Raw genomic sequence first — 20,202 nt, 5'->3', positions numbered from 1 at the left:
AGGGAGGGAATGGGTAGGAAAACCAGACATATTAACATTAAATGTTCACATGGGGGGAAAGGAATTAAATCTTTAACATCATAAACTGATAGGTAATTGGTATATAGAGAGCAAAATGTAGTACTCCGTGTTTTTATAAGGCTACAGATGTTATAGTATTTGCATTCCAGATCACAACATGTAAGGTATAAGCTAAAATTCCAAGGGTATTTTGACGTTTGTTTACTCACTTCCTCCCGAGCCTACAGATGTGGAAAAAAAAATATTTCAGGCTTCCTAATCCATTATTTGTTCTATGTAAGCCTCCACAGCAAAGCTGTTTCATTGTGGCTTTATCAGGAATGTTCCCACTGCTGATTTCTGGAGCAAAACTGCGTTCCATGAGACTGCAAACAATATCCCTGTGATCAACCTGCACATCTCCTTTCTGCAGTGCTGAGATCATTTGGGTGCTCAACTGTTGTAATTGCGATGGACAATTTATGTGACTTGTGATTTTAAACAGGCAAGAGGATCTACTCTGAAGGCGATCCCCAGTTCTGAAAGACAAGCACTCTTCTGCAAGTTTGTAATACAAAATTACTATTAAAAGGGACTTTGATTTAGCAAGAACTATTTTTAATCCTCTGCATTTACAAGTCGCTGTTCTCCTTTTTTATCTCCATTGTTTTTTTTAGTGGTAACAATTACAATTAGAAGGCTTGAAATCAAAATACGTCATGGCTTTTGAAATGCTAAACTCAAAAACTGCAGCGTATGGCAGTTGCCAGAAGAATACTGATGAGAGTTTTAAGTCAACTTGTGAACTGTAGTAACAAGGAGCAACATGTCCATAAAACTAAAACAATAACCATTACCAAAATGTACTCCAGGGTGTCTTTTTGACTTTGCCTTTGGGTCTGTTTGCAGACAAATATGAGTGTTGTTCTGAACCCTGCAAGGTATATGCAATCTGTATGCAACATTTGGTCTACGATATGGCTTCCATTTCCTGTGTCATGGGTTTCAATGTTCACTTTCCAGTAGACAGAAAAAATGGCCTGAATATGAAATACTCCAAGTTGTTAGGCTGTTTATTTTACTAGAAATTTATATAATGTCCAATTATTAATAACCATTATTATTAATTACTAATTAATAAGCAATAGAAACTAAAGCCTCCTATACTTCATCCTGAAAATCTTTAATGAAGTAAAATAGCACAAAGGCATTCCTGACTTCATACTACTCAAGTTTATGAAAACATTGAAAATCTGTGATACCCTGTTGAGTGCCTTATCTAGTCTTTATTTAGTGACACTGTTGGCTTGTGGTTTTCCACTATATTATCTTATAAATTATCATGCTAGAATTGTACTTAGACAACACAGTAATTTTTTTTTTTTAATGGAAATATACACTGATTTTTAGATTTCTATGAGAGGTTAGGTGGTGTGCAGGTAATCTGTATCATTCTCTAAGACCTGTCAGCAGCAGCCTTCCAAGTTGAGCCTTAAGCAGGAATTGGGGCATCTGAACTACTGCTTTACTCTGGGCCAGGAATGCACTTTGGAAGTGACTCTCCCACTCACCCCCACTTACCACACTTTGGCAAACATTGCAGAGCAGTCCTGGAGTGCACAAGCTAGGTTCCTTGCCAGTGTCACAAACCTCTATTACATGCTCCAGGACAACAGGTAAGGCTCTGCAACTGCTCCTGGACATTCAGGCCTTGAAGATCTAGTATAAGTCAGAGTTCAAAGAAATAAAACCGTTTTAGATCAATGTGCAAAGACTTTTAGAAAGGTAGAGTGTGAATCAAATTACAAATAATAAGATTTAAAATTAGTCACTAGAGGGAGCCTTTTAATCATCATATGCTAGTATTAAACTGCTGCTGACTTGGGCCTTCTGTTCTTAGATGTTGAAGTACTTTAATAGGGTCAGTACTACTTCTTCCAGTACTCAGTTCAAAGAAAATGAGGAGAAAGACAAGCACTTCTGCAAAATTCCCCATCCATTCCACATCCTAAACAAATACAGACTTTCTAAAGATTTCCACACAGAAAAACAGGTAGACCCAGTTAGTGGGAACAGAATTAGCTTTGCCTAGTCCCTTTAAAAATGCTGTCTTTAAGTGGAGTCAGTGAGAGGCTGTTCACTTTTCCCTCCTTCAAAGGTCAAATGCCAAAATAAGCACAAGTTGTCAGTGTAAGAGGAAAGTCTTTAGACCACAGGCACTACCCTCCTTCCTTTATCCTCATTGCACCATAAATGTGCCGATGAGGTAATTCCCAGAAGCCAGATTTCAACGAGTACTATTTACAGTGGTGATCTGCTCTGGCTCTCTCTGTGCTAGAAGAAGGCTATGTACAAAACAACGAAGAAGTGTTCATGCGCTGTAACTGTACACATGCATTAAATTTTCTGCTATACTCTAAATTTGGTAATGACATAGAAATTACAGTTTGTGGTTCTCTGGTAAAAATATCATAGAATTTGCAAGAAGTCCTAGAGAAACACAAGAATACGAATGCTGTGTCACAGACCCCATCTGCAAGAACCTGGCGGGAACTGATTGCAACCCAGACAGAAACCCCAGCACCTCAGAAAGAAGGTGCTTTCTTATTAGAAAATACACAGCAGCAGAGGGCATCAGACAACAAGAAATCCCATATACCTTAAAGAATCCTGAAGGGCTAAATGCACAACTAAGAACTGGAAAGGTACAGACTGCGATGCTGTAACATGGATGGGGATAATGAAGCAAGCACTGAGAGAAGTAAAACCAGACACATGGTTTCTCCTCTGTGTAACCACTCCAGCATGGAAACGTTGGGGTGGGAGACAGCAGAGGAGGGATCACCTATGGTACTCTAATTTACCTCCACTAGCAAACCAACCTGAGCACTGCAATTCGTGATGAACCACCAACTCACAACATCTCTCTTCTCTTTTAAGATATGAAAACAGGAAATTCTCTGTCAATAAAACAAGATTTCTGTTTGATAGTATTTCATGCTGTCCCAAAACACTTGGTACAACAGGACTCAAAGAAAAAATCAAGAAAGCAAGTATTAGCCAGCATGTAGTCTTAATTTGTCCCTTTGAGTGATGAATAAAAAAAAGACAGCCCTCACAAGTGAAGCCAAATGACTAATTTTCAGGAACAACGAATTCAGGTCTCTTGCTGGCATTTCCTCCCCACATCCTAAAACAGTTTCTTACTGTGTGTGCAGAGATAACCTCGCCATCACTGTAGGCACTCGGGGCTGCCATGAAGTGAAGATATTTGCTCATTTTTTTTTCTATAGGCAAAGAATTGCTGCTTTGTAAGTACAGTGATTTTCTGTTTCTGCGTTGGAAAACTGGGGAGCTTTAAAGGAAGCTGTTATTTATAGTGCCTTTCATGGGAGTGTCTCAGACTTGAAGGAGGTCCTTCCTTCCCCTTGAGAAAACAGTGGTTGGACAGAAAGTGTTTTAGCTACATCTGTGATGCTCCCCAGCCTGGCCCTCACTGGGCGTATGAAAGTCGCATTGTGCAAACGGCAGTGGGAAGCACAGCTTTAGGAACTCCAGGATACATTAGAACACCCAGCTGCTTGCAAGCTCTGGTGTAACATGACTTTCCTGTGCAGACTGCGCATGAACAGCTAGGGCAGATTTAAGGAATGCCTTCAACAACAGATGTTAGACCCTGTGCTGTAGCAGCAGTTGTTGTGCTGGAATACTTGGAATAGTTTTAAATCAACTGAAAATAAGTTCACCCTCCAGATTATCAGCTGCCTGCTTTGAGCATAACTTAACCAGGTACAGTATTCCTCCCTTACTCTGTTGGGAATGCACAGGAAAATTTTAGTGGGCATTTGGAAAATGCTTTATTTTTTTGGCTCTGTAGATAAAAATATCTTGAGAAACTTTTTAAAAGGTATTTTTGGTTACAATAACATTACTTTCATACAAGCCTATGTATAAAGTGAGAGTTGCAGCAATTTGTCATAATGAGTGTGGCTTTTATTTTATCTATATCAAGTCTACAAAATATGTTTTTTTAAAAGACATTTTCACAGACTGAACAGTTGGTACTAGTCTTGTGAAAAGTGTATCTGAGTGCATCTAAAATGATGAATATTTTATCTCATGGAAACTGGCTTGAACGGAGATTTCAGTATCTTTTAAGTATTTGATAGAAAAGTAATGACAGACTAAAACATTCCTGTTAGTAAAGGAAAAGAGTTAGCAAAATATGAAAGATATGCAAGCTATACCCCCCGAATCATTAAAATGGATGAAGAAAGGGATAAAATCTAAATTGCTATGGAAGAATTAAATAATGGGAGAGGGAGAAAAGAGTTTTGCTTTAAGCTGAAGCTGAATTCAGTTCAGATAAGAAAGGGGACTCTGCTTGCAGCATGCCTTAAGTGCCACTTAGGCAAAAGTGGTCCCAAAGAGGCATCCTCTAAACTGCTTGTGAGTGAATCAGGCAGATGCTTGCTGCTGTCCCAGCTGCCAGGGCTCAAGCAAGGAGCTGTATGGCTGTGTGGGAAGCTGGGCTCCCCCCAGCTTCTCAGCAAGGGAACAGGGCAAGCTGCTTTCACTGCCCCTCTTGCTCCCACCAGGGTTTCTCTGCTAAAGTTTCTCTGACTGGATTCCCATTACCTTTCACTAAGGAAATGGCTTGACAGTGATAATGTCAGTTGTTTTTTCTATACTACAGGCAGCTTCTGAGGAAGCTCAGCCTTGAGCTCCAGGCTGTGCTTTGCATCAGTGTATCACTACTGTGAAGTGCAGTCAGTTAGTGACAACCAACTACGGAATTGAATTTTAATATTTCCAACTCCCATTTATTTCAGCTTTTTTGGAGTACATAGGATGTAAACAACAGCTCAGGTGTCCTCCAGTATCTTTCCTATACCTACTTAGGATGCAGCAAAAGCACAAATCTAAATGCAGGAAACTGAATGTCTCTGTAAACAGTGATGCTGCATCAGCATTGGTGTTCATAATTAAGTGTTTAGAGCTGTTTGGATGCCAATTTCCTAAGCATAGAAATTTAAATTTTCCCATTGAGGCTTGCAGTATTGATGAAAAAAAAATGTGATAACTATGGATATTAACTAAGCTGCAAAATACTATCATTTCAAAAATGTAAACCCAACATAATTTATGAAATTGGGACTCTTGGGGCAGTTTAATCAGATAAGGGATAAATTTGAAAGCAGTCTATTTTAAAGCCTTTGAACTAAGGGCATTTGGCCCACTCTTGAGAGCCTTTAAACAGTTGTCTCACCCTGCCAGTAAGAGAAATCCCCAGAGAAACCCTTGCAGAAAGCTGTGCAGAGAGGGGGAAAGGAGAATCACACTCCAAAATCTGACACATACAAAGAAGGAAAAGGCTCAGCTCAAACAACAAGAGGTCACAGATTCAATGTGTTCCAAGAAAATGTCATTGTTGGAAGAGGATGACTAGAATTCCTGCAACTAAAGATAACTCTTAAAAGCCTGAAAGGAAACTTGGCACGTGAATAAGCAGCAGTCTGCTACTCTCTCTGTGATTACAGAAAATTGAATTATATTGAGGACTGGATTTATAAAGCTCTTCTCTCCCTTTCTGAACAGTAAGCATTTTTCATATGGCTGAGTCGTGTAAGAAAAGAGAATTATTTTACTATTTTAAGATAAACTTCTCTACTGCCTTTACCCTTCTTCTTTTAGGGTATGATCTACGATGCACTGAAATAAATAAAACAGAGAATGTTGATAGGCTTTGATTAAGATTTTTATCCATTTTTATTGCAGCGACTACTAGTCAGATACAAACATGATAAGGTGCTCTCTCTTTTGGCTTTCCGGGATCTGAACACTCCAAATGCAGAAATGATTTGGCAACTAACATTTTGCTGGTAAGAAAAAAGTTCATGATTTATTGCTATGTACTTAGATCTAAAGTGAGCAAAGTTTAATAATGACATAATATTGTATTATAAAAAAGTAGTGTTATCTATAAAGTATACTCACAATGTTATTTTTGTTTGTTTGGTTGTGTTATTTTCTTATTCATAACTTTTTCATAACACAAAGGTTCCAGTCTGGGAAAGAAGGATGTCAGAGGAAGCTGATTCCATTCTCAGCTTCCCAGACCAACTCCTAAAAAACACCCCAAGCCACTAAAGCAACAACATGTATACGTCTTGTGTCACATGTAAATTCCCAAGACAGAGTGTGAGAATCAGAAAAGCAGGTTTTTAAAGTTATAGTCCTGACATTTTTCTTTTCATGAAAACTGTTTGGGTCAATGATTAAAACTTAACACTTCTGCACCTGGACAGAGAGTGATCTGGTCTGCAGCCAAGCTCATGCAGGAAGGTGTTCAGCCGCATGCAGTAGTACTGGGGAGTGGCCAGGTCATCGGCTTGTTTCTTTCTCCTGTTTCAGGACATCCCTGATCAGATCCCTGATATTCGGTCTACTTCTGCAGACTCAAGTTGCACAGCTTTCCATCATCACACAGCCAAATATTGTCCTGCTCATGGCTGATGATCTTGGCATAGGGGATGTAGGTTGCTATGGGAATGATACCATCAGGTAAGGAAACTAAGCATAACAGGGAACAGAGTTGGTGTGTTATTTAACATAGGGCTGCAATTCTTTGCCTCTGGTTGACATCATCATCTATTCAAGCTGTCTTCAAGTTCATTTCCTGGAGGAATCAGAGGGTTTCCCATGGGTGCTATTAATGGTAAATTTAGAGCACTACCAGGATTATCTCACAGCCTAGAGAGTATTCCCAGGGCCAGCTTTTCTCTCCAGAGCTGCTTTACTGTGGGCGTATGTCAACTGTTCTTGTGTATTTTTTAATTGCCTGACATTGAGAAATAGCTGTGCTCTTGCACGTGCCCAAAGACAGAAATGTTATCCCTCCTTCAACATATCAGGCCTCAGTACCTCATTTAACTTTATTCTGCCATTCTTTCCCAGTCTCCAATCAAAATACAGTATAAACCACTTTAACAAGCTATGTTACTAGCAAATATTTCTCTTTTCAGACCCAAGGACATAGAGTTTGCCTTGGTTTTGAAAATCATGTCGTGGTATTGCCTCCTGGCTTCCTACCAACTTGTCTCTTCTTTGGTACAATCACTACCCTCAGCCAGCAAAGTACTCAGAATCTCACCCTAGTTGGTACCAGCTGGAAAATTTCTGACAGATAGCTGATAATCACAGGTAGCTGATGGGGCTCTGCATGGCCGGGCCTCCACTTCAGCACAGCAACATGCTCAAGACATGAGTTTTCTTTTCAGGAGCAGTGAGGTATATTTCTGCAAGGCCCTTCACAGGGCTCAGGAAACATGAAGGAATGATTGATTGGCTTGAAATGTATCCAGGTAGAAATTGTTAATGAAGAAAGAAAAGAAATATTTTCCCATCACTTGAAGAATTTAAAATGAAATAAGAAAAATATTTCCTAGCCATCTAGAAACAGAATAAGCTTCGCAAAATGAGGATAAGTATATTATTCCTCATCTTTATTCCCTCAAGGACTCTCTGACAGTGTTGGTTTCATTTTTAGGACCCCAAACATTGATCGCCTGGCAAAGGAAGGAGTGAAACTGACACAACATATTGCTGCAGCTCCACTTTGCACCCCCAGCAGAGCAGCTTTCCTCACTGGCAGATATCCCCTCCGATCAGGTTTGCCTTGCAAAACCAAGCAGCCTTTAAGCATTGCTTTATTGCTGAAAGAAACAATGTCATACATTGGGAACAAAAGAAATGAGGGTATGCAAATAGAAGGGGTGCCACAGATATGTCATCCCTCCCTGAGGCACACAAAAACACGCCAGTTAGGATTAGTACCTTTGAGGTGACAACTATATTTATGGGGTACAATGAATCGACCTGGAGGAAGCAGAGCCCAGAATAACCAGCCCTGCAGAGCAGCTTGGTCCCCTCAGCTCACAACTTCAGTTGCCTGTTGGTGCTCTATTGCACAGATTGCAAGCAGAATGGAGTTAACACAAATTGTTACATTCAAAAACAGTCATGGCAGAGAATATGAACAATAATAATACATTTCTAAAGCACTAGCTACATTAATTTGTCATGGATGACTTCTCATCATATATCAGAAATGGCTTGGCCCTGCAGGGAGCAGCTTAGATGTATGTAGATGTGTGTCCATTCCCTCCAGTCAAGGTGCAGAACGAGTAATTTACAAGAAAGTTTTGTTACCTATGTGTCAGAATTCATCCGTCCTATGAAATAACAGTTTGACAGCTATATTATTTTTCCCAGTTCTGTTTCTGAGTAAAAATACTATCCTGTCAAACCACATCCCTGAGATGAAGAGGTATGAAAAATAAAAAACTCTGCATGTTTCTAACAGCAACTCTCTAACATTTGTTCTGTTGCAAATGATCTTCAATCCATTCCTTCACAAGGCATTTTAAAGCTGACATGTCATCCTGCTTTTGTCATGACAGCTCCCACTGAGATAGATAGCTTGAAAATGCACATGAGCTTGTACAGACTCCCTCCCACTATAACAATGGGGCCAGAGATATTCAACACTTCCATGACAGATTGTACTTCACATAGTCTTATACGATGGGGTCATGCCACTATATAATGCTCAATGGCAGGGCGTAAACCTGCAGGGGAGGAGAAGATTGCAGTGCTACCTAGCTACCCTGTGGGTTTCAGAAGTCACTTAACAGCCATGCCACTGAACAGGGAAAACCTGAATTCCCATGCAGCCTTCTGCAAGCTGGAGTTTGAGGCTGATGGAGGGCTGAAGTCTCCCTACCCTCCTCCCTGTGCAGACAGTCATGATAATTAAGTGCAGGTCACACAGCCTGGATGCTACTGGGCCATTCTAAATACAATGAAATATAATGTCTCAGTATGAGACACAAAGAAGAACAGGTGTTACATAATGGGGAGTCTTAATTCCTTAATCTTGACTAGAGTCCTAGATTCATTTCTCCAAACAAACAGCATTAGGATAAATATTTAACACTATAATATCACTAAAACCAGGAAACAAGAAATTGTATTTCATAAAAATACTCTACCAGCTACTCTTACTAAGATTTTTATTACTGTATTTTTAGGGATGGATGCTGTAAACAATTACCGTGTTATCTTTTGGAATGGTGGCTCAGGAGGGCTTCCTCCAAATGAAACCACTTTTGCCAGAATACTGCAGCAGCAAGGCTACAGCACAGGACTGATAGGTATGGGAACACTCCTGAAGACAGCCTAAAATGTCCTGCACATCTCACACAAACTATTTGTTATAGTAAGCAACTGTTCATACCTCAGTTGTAATATTATTATTTCCTGATTTAAGAATATCCTGTAAGATGAAACCCTGAACAAAAACAATTTCTCTTGAAAGAACAGGCATCTGATAAAAACAATTTTTACTGCTGACCTGCCTTCAGGCACAGCTGTGGTTGTTAAAATAAATAATAGAAAATATGTTAATATTTCTTCCGTATTTTTCTATCAGGAATATGGTAACTATTCCAATACAATGTGATTAAAAAAAAACACATTAGTGCCATTTAAATATGCATGGTGATGCTTTACACAGCTCAGAGCAGATTCACAACAAAACAGAACAGCTGCTACTTAAACCAACAGACAGTTCATAATGTCACAGCATTTGTCCTTTCAAACACAGAAACAGTTTTGTTTTTTTTTTACTTACAGCATGCCACTACAGTTCACCAAGATTTCAGCACAGCCCGTAAAACACTGCCTCCTTCACCATTAATACAAATGCCATTTTACTTTAGATTTTATAGGACTTCTTTTTTTCTTATACAGTTGTAACTTTTGGTCATGTTCCAATTTTAAAAAATTGTTCATCTTACACGTCACATAGTTCCACAAACTGATAAAACACAAGTATTCCTGAGATGAATTTTCAGCTATTTGCCCTACCTCTCTGAGCATCTAAATATCAATATCCAAAATCTATGTCTGACACATAAAAATATTGGCTACACAAATAAACTGAATTTGCTAATAGAAGTCTCTGCAGAAATGGATTTTTATTCATTCAGCAGAATAAATTAAAACCATAAGGACAACACTAAATGAAGGCCTCCACAATTTTTGGTTCTATATTACGGAATCTTCCCATGTTAGTTTTGTTCCGATACAATTTTAGTTGCTTTAATCAGCTTATAAAAAAGACCATGTCTATTAGCCACGTGCTTCAGCTTGGTTTCAGATGTTAACACTAGCAAAACAATCAGATTTGTCTCCACTTTGTCAAAGGAATTGCACTGCAGGGAGGTTGTGCTGCATGCTTCCTGGAAGATAGCTAGCAAAATGGGCTGACATTTTCCCTGTAGGCATCTCAGCTAAAACCACACTATAGACACCACTAATATAATATAAACATCACTTAGTTTAACCCAATTGACAGATTCTGTTTAATTGCACTCTAAGGGATGATGGAAAGCACTAGTGATAAGTGGCAAAAAAAACAACAAACCCAAGCATAAGAACTTTACATTCAATTCATGAAGCAAGAGATCTTATGCAACATCTACCTACGTCACCACAGTTGAATGAGTACTAAATAGTCTCACCTGAACAGTTTGTGATTGTTTTGCTCTGAGCACAAACAGTTTAAAAGTTAAACCCTATTAATAACCTGCAGCTTGATGTGATAATAAGAATTTTTTGTAGGGAAACTTTTTGCAGTCTTTGTGGTCAGAAAACCAATGTTGTGTAGCATATGCCCTCAGAGATTAATTTATCTTAATTATACATTTAGTTCATCTTCTGGAGAGTTCAACTTTCGTAGCATGTCAGAAGCCTCTATCGACCTCAGCTGGCGATTTAGGTGTTGGAGTACATCTGAAGTCCAACGACACTTTAGCTGCACCTGTATTTATGACCAATGCATCTGTGCGTTGATTATAAACCTGTTTCATTCTAAAGCTGGCTTTAAATGTTTGAAGGGGTAATCTGAGCAGAAATTTTAGCTGAAAGCAATTCATTTACCTAGAGTGGAATTTTCACTCTTCCTTTTTATTTATATCCAAAAAGCAGCATTTTTTTTCCTCTAAAGTAGCTTTTTCTGCTCCTACTGTAATGCATTGAGATTCTATTGAAACCTACTCAGGGTTGGCTGCTAGTATATGTACTGGTAACATCGTGAATGGTTCCAGGTTCCAGTATAGGTTGGGAAACGACCTGTTAGAGAGCAGTGTAGGGGAGAGGGACCTGGGGGTCCTAGTGGATGACAGGGTGACCATGAGCCAACACTGTGCCCTTGTGGCCAAGAAGGCCAATGGCATCCTGGGGTGTATTAGAAGGGGGGTGGTTAGTAGGTCGAGAGAGGTCCTCCTTCCCCTCTACTCTGACCTGGTGAGACTGCATCTGGAATATTGTGTCCAGTTCTGGGCCCCTCAGTTGAAGAAGGACAGGGAGCTGCTGGAGAGAGTCCAGCGCAGGGCAACTAAGATGATTAAGGGAGTGGAACATCTCCCTTATGAGGAAAGACTGAGGGAGCTGGGTCTCTATAGTTTGGAGAAGAGGAGACTGAGGGGTGACCTTATAAGTGTCTATAAATATATAAAGGGGGAGTGTCACGAGGATGGAGCCAGGCTCTACTCAGTGGCAAACAATGATAGGACAAGGGGTAATGGGTACAAACTGGAACACAAGAGGTTCCACTTAAACTTGAGAAGAAACTTCTTCTCAGTGAGGGTGACAGAACACTGGAACAGGCTGCCCAGGGAGGTTGTGGAGTCTCCTTCCCTGGAGACATTCAAAACCCGTCTGGACACATTCCTGTATAACATTATGTAGGTGTTCCTGCTCCGGCAAGGAGATTGGACTAGATGATCTTTCGAGGTCCCTTCCAATCTCTAGCATACTGTGTGTGTGTGAATGGCTTGTTTAGGTTAATATCCTTCTGTAAGTGCACAGTTCCTTAGTCCACAATATTAATTAGTTGCAAATCAGTTTTCAAGTAAAATTCCAAATGTTCATTTTTGTCTATAGATCTGGTATTCAAGACCCACTTTACATCAGAGATCATAAAATGCAATTAAACTCATCTCTCTGATAAGAGGTAGATTTGGTCACCTGATTCAGATATTCACAAGCCTCAGTGTTTAAGTCAGATGAGCCAATTTGTTACGTCTCCATATAAGTGCTTAACCAGTCTATTAGAATAGACAGGAGGTGAAGCAAAAGCATGGTTTTTATATGCCATTCATCATAATAGCAGACATATGTTCATAATAAAGAACAAACTGTATCTCAAAAGGTCAGGAGATGCTCCTTTTGATATATGAAGACTTCAGGATTTAAAAGAAGGTGGCTTTAACTTTTAAAAATGTAAGGAAATACAAGTAAATGACAGAAATATTCACAAAACAAATATTTTATTCTTACCTAATGTATGGAGATACTATTATAAACAAAGTCTATGTACATAAGTACAGTTTCATAAGAAATCCTTATCTCCTGAGCTCATGGTCTTCTGAAACTGGTGATTTGCCTGGCAATCCCACTGCTGACCTGCCAGTTGCTTGAATATACTATCCCTAGCTTCCCTTATTAGTCTGCCACCAACACATTGCTGATTGTTGCCATAGTCCTGACATTAAGTTATTCAAAACTTTCCAGAAACAAGCCTGCATAGTACATTAATAATAGAGCAATGTTATTTTGTCCTGTGCTTACCAAAGGACTTCTTCCTCCTATTACATACCTGACAAATCTCCAGGAAGGCCATACATTTGTGCTCGGTTCTGAATACCTGGATTTTCCCCAGTTTATGATTCCCTTTATAGTCCAGGCTTTTATGCTAGCTAGAGGGCATGAATATGTATATAGAGCACCAATTTACAATCTGTAGGAGTTCACTTTCATCAGTCATAACATGTATCCCATTATATTACTACAGAGTGTATATGTGTAGGATGAAGAAGTTATCACAGGTAGGGAATTTTATTTTTTTTTTCAGAAATGTATTGTATGAGGAAAAGCACATTTTTTAATATTATCTCTTTACATTTCAATAACCTATATTTTCAGGGAAGTGGCATCAAGGCGTTAACTGTGAATCCCGCACTGACCATTGTCATCATCCTTTAAAACACGGGTTTGACTACTTTTATGGTATGCCTTTTACACTAATAAGTGACTGCCAACCAACAGAAACACCAGAGATGGACAGAGCCTTTAGAAGGAAGCTCTGGTTTTCCACTGAGATGATTGGCCTAGCTATACTCACCGCTGCTCTGGGAAGACTGACGGGCTTGATTTCAGTCAGCTGGAAAATGCTCACCTGCCTTGCTGGGTTTAGTCTCCTGTTCTTCATATGCTGGTTCTCCAGTTATGGATTTGTACGATACTGGAACTGCATTATGATGAGAAACCATGAAGTTACTGAGCAGCCAATGGTGACAGACAGGACAACATCCCATATCTTGAAAGAGTCCATTTCATTCATTGAAAGGTAAAGTATGTTTCCACTGATCACAATTTTTCTGGTTCTTGCATGTCAGCTGTTAAATGGCACTTTCCCATGTGAAGTCTTTTATAATTTTGTAATATTATATAATAAGTACTATTGTGCCTATTAATTATTAGTAATGTTATAATGATATAATGCTATTAAACAAACAAACAAAAAAAAAAACTATGCTTTAAGGATGTCTGTTATTCACAGCTTCACTAAAGCTGATAACATTTCCAAATTTCCAGGGGTTGGATTGAATATTTCTAGGCTATATTGAGTAAATATGTATTTCTGTCAATGAGACCAACATTGCAGCTTGAAGTGATAAGAGCTGATGGCAGAAATACATGTGTGGGTTGGGGAAGGAGAATTAGAGCTGTGAAGTAGCCTTATCATATGGACTGCTTTGTAGGGACCAGCTGGCAGGAGATGAACTTACTCCCTTTGTTTCAGTAGCACAGTTGAGGTTTGCAATGGCAGAAAGTGGAGCTTCAATCTGGAATTTTTTGGCTATGATTCAGGGAAAAAAGACGGTCATTTTATATCAGCTAAACATTATTTTAACAGCCAGATCTTAATCATTGTGGTTTAATTTCTTACAAAGTCAAATGTTTCCGAAGTGATTTTTGAAATGTGTATATATGCAAATCATAATACCATTTTCCATTACGATTGACCTCTGTATGTATTGCGAACCTTCCTCCCTAATAACAAAGGGCTTTAATTTTTAAAAATTTGATGAAATACAAGTAAATGTCAAAATTATTTATGAAACAAAATCTTTTATTCTCACCCAGTATATGGAGATATTATTATCAGCAAAGTTATGTATATATGTACAGTTTCATTAGAAATTCTAATCTCCTTAGCTCATGTTCTTCTGGAAGTGGTGGTTTGCCTGGCAAACCCACTGATGAGCTGCCAGTTACTTGATTACACAAATAACAAAGTGTTGATTGAATTGATTTCTGTTTTTTAGAAATAAGCACAAGCCATTCCTCCTTTTTCTTTCCTTTTTACATTCGCACACCCCGCTCATCACCACAGAGAAGTTTCTTGGGAGGAGCAGCCATGGTTTATATGGAGACAATGTAGAGGAAATGGACTGGATGGTGGGTAAGTCACCATACCAAATAATGATGTCTTCAACTACCTAATACCTTGGTCTGAATATATAATAAAAATATTGTTATTAAAAGAATGAGGAAGAGATTAAAAACAAATAGGAAAAAAGTCCTAAAGTTTTCATGAACATCTGTCAATCTTGTATGAGCGCTGTTGGCTCACAGAGTTGGCTTTTTATTTTCTCCAGTTTTGGACCAAATGAGTCTTTCTGTTCATTCAGTTTTTTCAGTCTAGTGTTTACCAGTTTTAACCATATCCCCATATTTACAGCCATGTCCCCTTGGCTCCTGTCAAAAAGCATTCTTGCTTTTCTTACTAGATAAATAAGAATTATTTAGTTTTCTGTGATTATTAAAGATCAGGGAATTTCAGCCTCTTATGTCTACCTGTTTCTAAGTAGGACACATCATAACGTGATGAAACTGTCAAGTGAATTAAATCTATGTGCAAACCACCTTGCTATTTCTCTGTGACTGCTGCATTCAGGAGCACAGTGAATATTTTTTAGCCCCATTCATAAATCCAGAAATGTTCCCAAATATTAATTGGCATGCCCCCAGAAATTAGATTCATGTTATTTTTCAGCCTGGTTAATGAAGGGGAAGGAGAATTATTTATCACCCAGTCATGGCAGAGGAAAAGTAGCCACATTTGCAAAAGGTATAAGAATCAGGTACACATATGGAAAGAACTGGATTACATCCATCCAGTAATTTCATACAAATACTGACTGTGGCCTAGACATCATAATTTACATGACATTTCTTCCTCATTTCTCATTGCTCTTCTTTTAAACAGTGACCATCCCTACATAGATGAAAAATTACATTGATGAATGTTTACAATTCAGAGGCTAAAATTTATTCAGTGTAAGTGATATTTTTACATTTTAATACTTACATGTTCCTGTGTTTACAGGCCAGGTTCTAGATGTTATTGACAAGGAAGGCTTGAAAAATACTACACTAGTTTACTTTGCCTCTGATCATGGTGGGTGGCTGGAAAGACAAGAAGGCCAAAGACAACTGGGTGGCTGGAATGGAATATACAGAGGTAAGAGCTGTCAGGTTTGCTGACAACCCTGCGACAACTAGTAAAGTATTCAGGACACCCCTAAAGCTTAGGTAAGACTGTACGCTCAAGGAGTAATAGTGTTTTATCATTGTGAAGCAAATCTGTCTCATTCTAATTAGGCATTTAAAAATGTGGGCAATTCTAGCCTGTGCAGGTGTTCTTTATAAGCATGAATTCTCAAACTGTCATTTCCTCCGGAGGCAACTGATCACAAGTTAATTTTTATTAAGGTTGTGTAACTTCTCACTAAATATTAGTTGTATCTTACATCTGAACCTTTGCTTTAGCTACAACAGGTGTGTTATAGGATTGTAAAAGAAAGACGAGAACTAGGCTTGGAAATGACTTTGTGCCTGAAAAATTTGTTCACAATGAGCTCTGAAGGGGCACTATGTAAAACAATAGAAAAGAGTGTGTGAGGTCACTGAAGGGGTCTCATATAGTGAACACACTTCCACTGATGCTGAAGAAAAGTAGCTTAGTGGTAAGAAGAAAAGGAAAGCTCATAAAGGTAACATTAACTTATGATAACACAGTAACATTTCTCTTTATTTTAAAATAAATGGTTTTAACTTTTTTCTTTTTTTAATAAAAGGTGGAAAAGCTATGGGAGGCTGGGAAGGAGGAATCCGTGTCCCAGGGATATTTAGGTGGCCAGGAGTTTTACCTGCAGGCAAAGTTATCGATGAACCTACAAGCCTTATGGATATTTATCCTACAGTAGTTAATCTGGCTGGAGGAGTACTACCACAAGACAGGTATAAACCCATGGCTTTATTCTTCCTTCACTCCATAACAATGGAAAATTGAGTTTGGAAACACATTCTAAGAGTCTGACATTTTTGTTTTCCACTGCTGCTCCTTTTCTAGACTCATAAATGTCACCAGAGCCCAGTCACCTCTTCTCTGCATTTGAGATTCACCATCTACCTGCAATCTTCTACAAGCATTTTCCTCATTCAGAGTTCCCAGTTCCAGCAAGAGATATGCTGAAAGAACACAGTCCTGTACAGCTTACATCAGTCTGATGGTCTCCATTTTTTCTGTTAGGGTAATTGACGGCCGGGATCTGATGCCTTTACTGCGAGGAATGGTTGAGCACTCAGAGCATGAGTTCCTGTTTCATTACTGTGGCATTCACTTACATGCTGCAAGGTGGCATCAGAAGGACAGTGAGTACAGAACTTCTTTTCCAAGAATTAGGTTCTGTTTATGGGAGGGCACATTTGTCTAACATGTTTTTTTCTGGGATCACAGCTTTCTGAGTAGTTCCAGGTGTAAAGTTGTAAAGAACTTACTAAGCATTGTCTGCATTGTATGGCACAAAGAGTTTGATCATGGCTTCAAGGCACAGGACATGCTAGGCAGGCTATTGGAGCTCAGGTGGGTCTCATCCACCCCCCCATATGAATGCAAGGCCTGGGGAGCCCATGCCCTATTTGTCTTATGGAGAAGTCCTTGACTCAGCCCTTTGTCCTTCTGCTCACTTAACAAGGAAGCAAGCCATGAAAACTCCAAAGCTTTTTTTACATGTCTTCATAAAAAACAAAGCTTTTTAACTGATACTTGCTCAAAATTTTGGAGAAATTTCAAAATGTCAAAAATCATTTTACAATATTGCTTTATTTTTGCTGCACTTAACTGTAACTGAAATTGCAATATTATATCAACTAATAAGTGTAGAGCCAAAGTGCAACCAGAAATGAACTCTATTGCAATATTATATCAATTAATAAGTATAGAGCTGAAGTACAACCAGAAATGAGCTCTAGAAAAACATTCACTCTTCTAATACCTTGTGATAACCACCAGTATCATTGCAAGTCTTCTTTTTTTCTTGACAGGTGGAGCCATCTGGAAGGCTCACTATGTGACTCCCATCTTTCATCCTCTCGGGGCTGGGGCTTGTTATGATAGGGGATTTTGTCCGTGTTTTGGGGAAGGTGTGACCCATCATGACCCTCCGTTGCTGTTTGATCTCTCACAAGACCCTTCTGAAGCCAAACCTCTGTCAGCTGACACTGAGCCCCTCTTTGACACTGTAATAAAGAAGATTGGAAGAGCCATAGAAGAGCATCGCAGGACACTGACTCCTGTCCCAGAGCAGCTCTCCGTGTACAATGTCGTGTGGAAGCCGTGGCTTCAGCCATGCTGTGGGACATTCCCATTCTGCTGGTGTGATAAGGAAGGTGACAATAAACCCACCAACCTATAAAAGAAAGAGCAGTTACTTCCTCAAAAGTGTTTTAAATCCAGAGTGTTTTCTTTACGGGTGTTGATTGGTGGGTTAGTTGTTTGTTTTAACAAAGCCTTTATATGAGAATTGTTCCATCGAATGGCACAGTATTTGTCAAAGTTGGTTTTAGTCTGAACACTCTCAGAGTGGGATAAAGAAAGAATTATCTGAAGAGGTGTTTTAACTTGCATCTGCTGACAACTAACTGAATAGTTCAAATGGACTGAAGCAGACCAAGATTAGAGCTGTACAAGTAATGATATAACTTTGGTTTTATTATTCATTAATATATACTTAGAAGCTTTGCTTTGTTTTATTGTTCCTGGACTAAGGTCTCCCTTAATTTTCTTACTGCCATGCACAAGATGCCCCTATAATAAATATTTGCAGACTAGGGCTTCCAAAACAATTAAAATATAATTTTGCCCACAGTTCCTCACAGAATCTGCTTCAAAAGTAGCTTTCTTCTTTCTTTGTATCTAGTCCCTCCAGCAGCAGTTATAATGGCAGCTGCTTAGTGTGAGGCTTCTGAGTCAGAAGAAATTACCTGAGTGAGGAATAAAGCATGGAAACATGACAAGCTTGATAACATCTGTCTGCAATTTCTGGGAAGGATGGGACTCCTCTGATTGGAGTCAGCCTCTTTCAATGGACAACACAAAAGGGAAACGACCCTTTCCAAAGGTCCCATTGCACCCAGCTCCCACAGCAGCACTGGCAAGGGCATAGTGTCATTGAGAGCCACAGAATTGCCACGCTGACAAGTTGAGCCACTTGAGCACATTGCTGCCAGTATCTGTTATAATTGATTCCTGCTAACAAGTAGCAGATTCAGAAAAAGACTCTTAGAAAGATGCCCAATATTAGTTATGAAAACAAACTCTAATTTACTATGAAAAAGGCATCTGGCAATATAATTTGCCTATTCACTTCGTTTCACATTTTTTACTATTTTTCTGTTCTGCTAGTACCCTTTTATCTTGTTAATCTCCTTTGATATGTATTTGTTTTATCTTGCTTTTCTTTCCTCCCATTTTCCACAATTCAGCCACCAGGAAATCTGCAGGTAAACAAAGCCCTACAGCTTAAAAGCAAGGTTTTCTTTTATGCTGTGACTTCATGCATTTCACAGACTACTTCACCAAAATGCTCCATCAGTGCTATTGATGAGAAAAGGACTGAGTCTTACTGTGAAAACTTCAAGAGATTAACTGAATCCATCAATTCATATGCACTGGATTGCTGTTTTATTTCCTCCATTGTTAGCAGTGTGTACTTTATTTCTCATTTGAATGTATTCGATTTCACTGATACTTTCTTTAGCTAGATTTAAAGGTTTTTCATATTCAATGTGCAGTGTTTTCTTTACCAGAAATTACTGTAATCAGACTGGAATTTTCCAATTTTCTCAGTCATTTTCCAAAATCTCACTGCCGTTCTCAAGCCAGTTTAGTATCTTTGATTTTACATCCCATCAATTTTTTAACACCTTTAAAAATATGTGGAAATACCTGTTCATATGATTGAACCAGTCTTCTTGCACTGAAATACTTCATAGCACTGGAGAATAGCTTGAGAATAGAGGAAGACATCTGAGCCAGAATTTGTCATGGGCAGAGGTGTTTGCCCATGAAAGCCCAGCCATCAGGCCCTGCTGACATGCAAAGTGCCATGGAACCAACAAACATTCAGGACATTACGTGTGAACCATCGTGGACAATAATAAAGGTTGCCTTGACAAAACCATACTGTCTTTCTTTTGGGTAGTCAGCAGATGATAGTATCCTGCTTTCCTGTGCAGCTGCAGCAGAAAATCAACCTTTTTAAATATGTTTAATTTCCTTTTCCTTTGGGAAATATTGGGAAATATAACCTTACATTTGTCTATACTAAGTGACGTTAGGAGCATAGCCACTTCCTCCAGTCACCCCAGCCCAGCACCCTCCTGCCCAGCTGCTGGAGCCCAGCTGGGTGTGTGGAAACCTGGGCTCTCTGTTCAGGCTGGGGACACTGCTGCTGCTTTTCCCTTTGCTGGTTCAACCAGTGGTGAAGCTGAACATGTATCCCAAAGACACAGACACACACAGAGGACACTGGCCCAGCCAGTTATTGTCTCCCTGTATCATGTATCAGTATTCACATGTATTGTGTAGTCTGAGGAATGTGATGTAGGTATACAAGCAGTTTTAATAGACTCAAAATGGCATTTTTTTTAGGTAAAAAACAAATAGTCCATCAGAATAGTCTCCTCGACAGTAAGTATAATTAACATCTATAACATTTGCCACTG

General features: G+C 39.1%; 1 protein-coding gene across 3 annotated transcripts; it reads left to right on the top strand.

The window, feature by feature from the left end:
* Positions 1 to 3,169: 3,169 nt before the first annotated feature.
* On the top strand, positions 3,170 to 18,226 carry LOC133272572 (arylsulfatase D-like). Of its 3 annotated transcripts, none has more exons than XM_061459839.1 (11): positions 3,170 to 3,311; positions 5,779 to 5,882; positions 6,415 to 6,564; positions 7,550 to 7,671; positions 9,093 to 9,215; positions 13,051 to 13,474; positions 14,457 to 14,593; positions 15,521 to 15,655; positions 16,272 to 16,434; positions 16,727 to 16,848; positions 17,521 to 18,226. In XM_061459839.1, the coding sequence occupies exons 2-11, from the start codon at positions 5,857 to 5,859 to the stop codon at positions 17,889 to 17,891; spliced, it is 1,773 nt and encodes a 590-aa protein (XP_061315823.1). In that variant the 5' UTR covers positions 3,170 to 3,311; positions 5,779 to 5,856; the 3' UTR covers positions 17,892 to 18,226. The 3 variants fall into 3 exon arrangements, with proteins under 3 accessions (XP_061315823.1, XP_061315821.1, XP_061315824.1); XM_061459837.1 differs by lacking the exon at positions 3,170 to 3,311 and adding an exon at positions 3,506 to 3,789; XM_061459840.1 differs by lacking the exon at positions 3,170 to 3,311 and adding an exon at positions 5,320 to 5,597.
* Positions 18,227 to 20,202: the final 1,976 nt, after the last annotated feature.

The sequence above is a fragment of the Pezoporus flaviventris genome, unplaced genomic scaffold (assembly GCF_033815535.1).
Source record: "Pezoporus flaviventris isolate CSIRO_AGI_PZ_B2104156 unplaced genomic scaffold, CSIRO_AGI_Pfla_v1 ptg000030l, whole genome shotgun sequence".
Classification (NCBI taxonomy): Eukaryota; Metazoa; Chordata; class Aves; order Psittaciformes; family Psittacidae; genus Pezoporus; species Pezoporus flaviventris.
Note: the sequence above shows the minus strand (reverse complement) of the source record. Positions and strands in the feature narration are given on the sequence as shown.

Bases quoted from the DNA above. Each gene is read 5' to 3' on its own strand.
- LOC133272572 (XM_061459839.1), top strand. From the start codon at position 5,857: ATGATTTGGCAACTAACATTTTGCTG. The intron at 7,672-9,092 runs GTTTGCCTTGCA...CTGTATTTTTAG, and splicing joins CAGATATCCCCTCCGATCAG to GGATGGATGCTGTAAACAAT. The intron at 9,216-13,050 runs GTATGGGAACAC...CTATATTTTCAG, and splicing joins CTACAGCACAGGACTGATAG to GGAAGTGGCATCAAGGCGTT.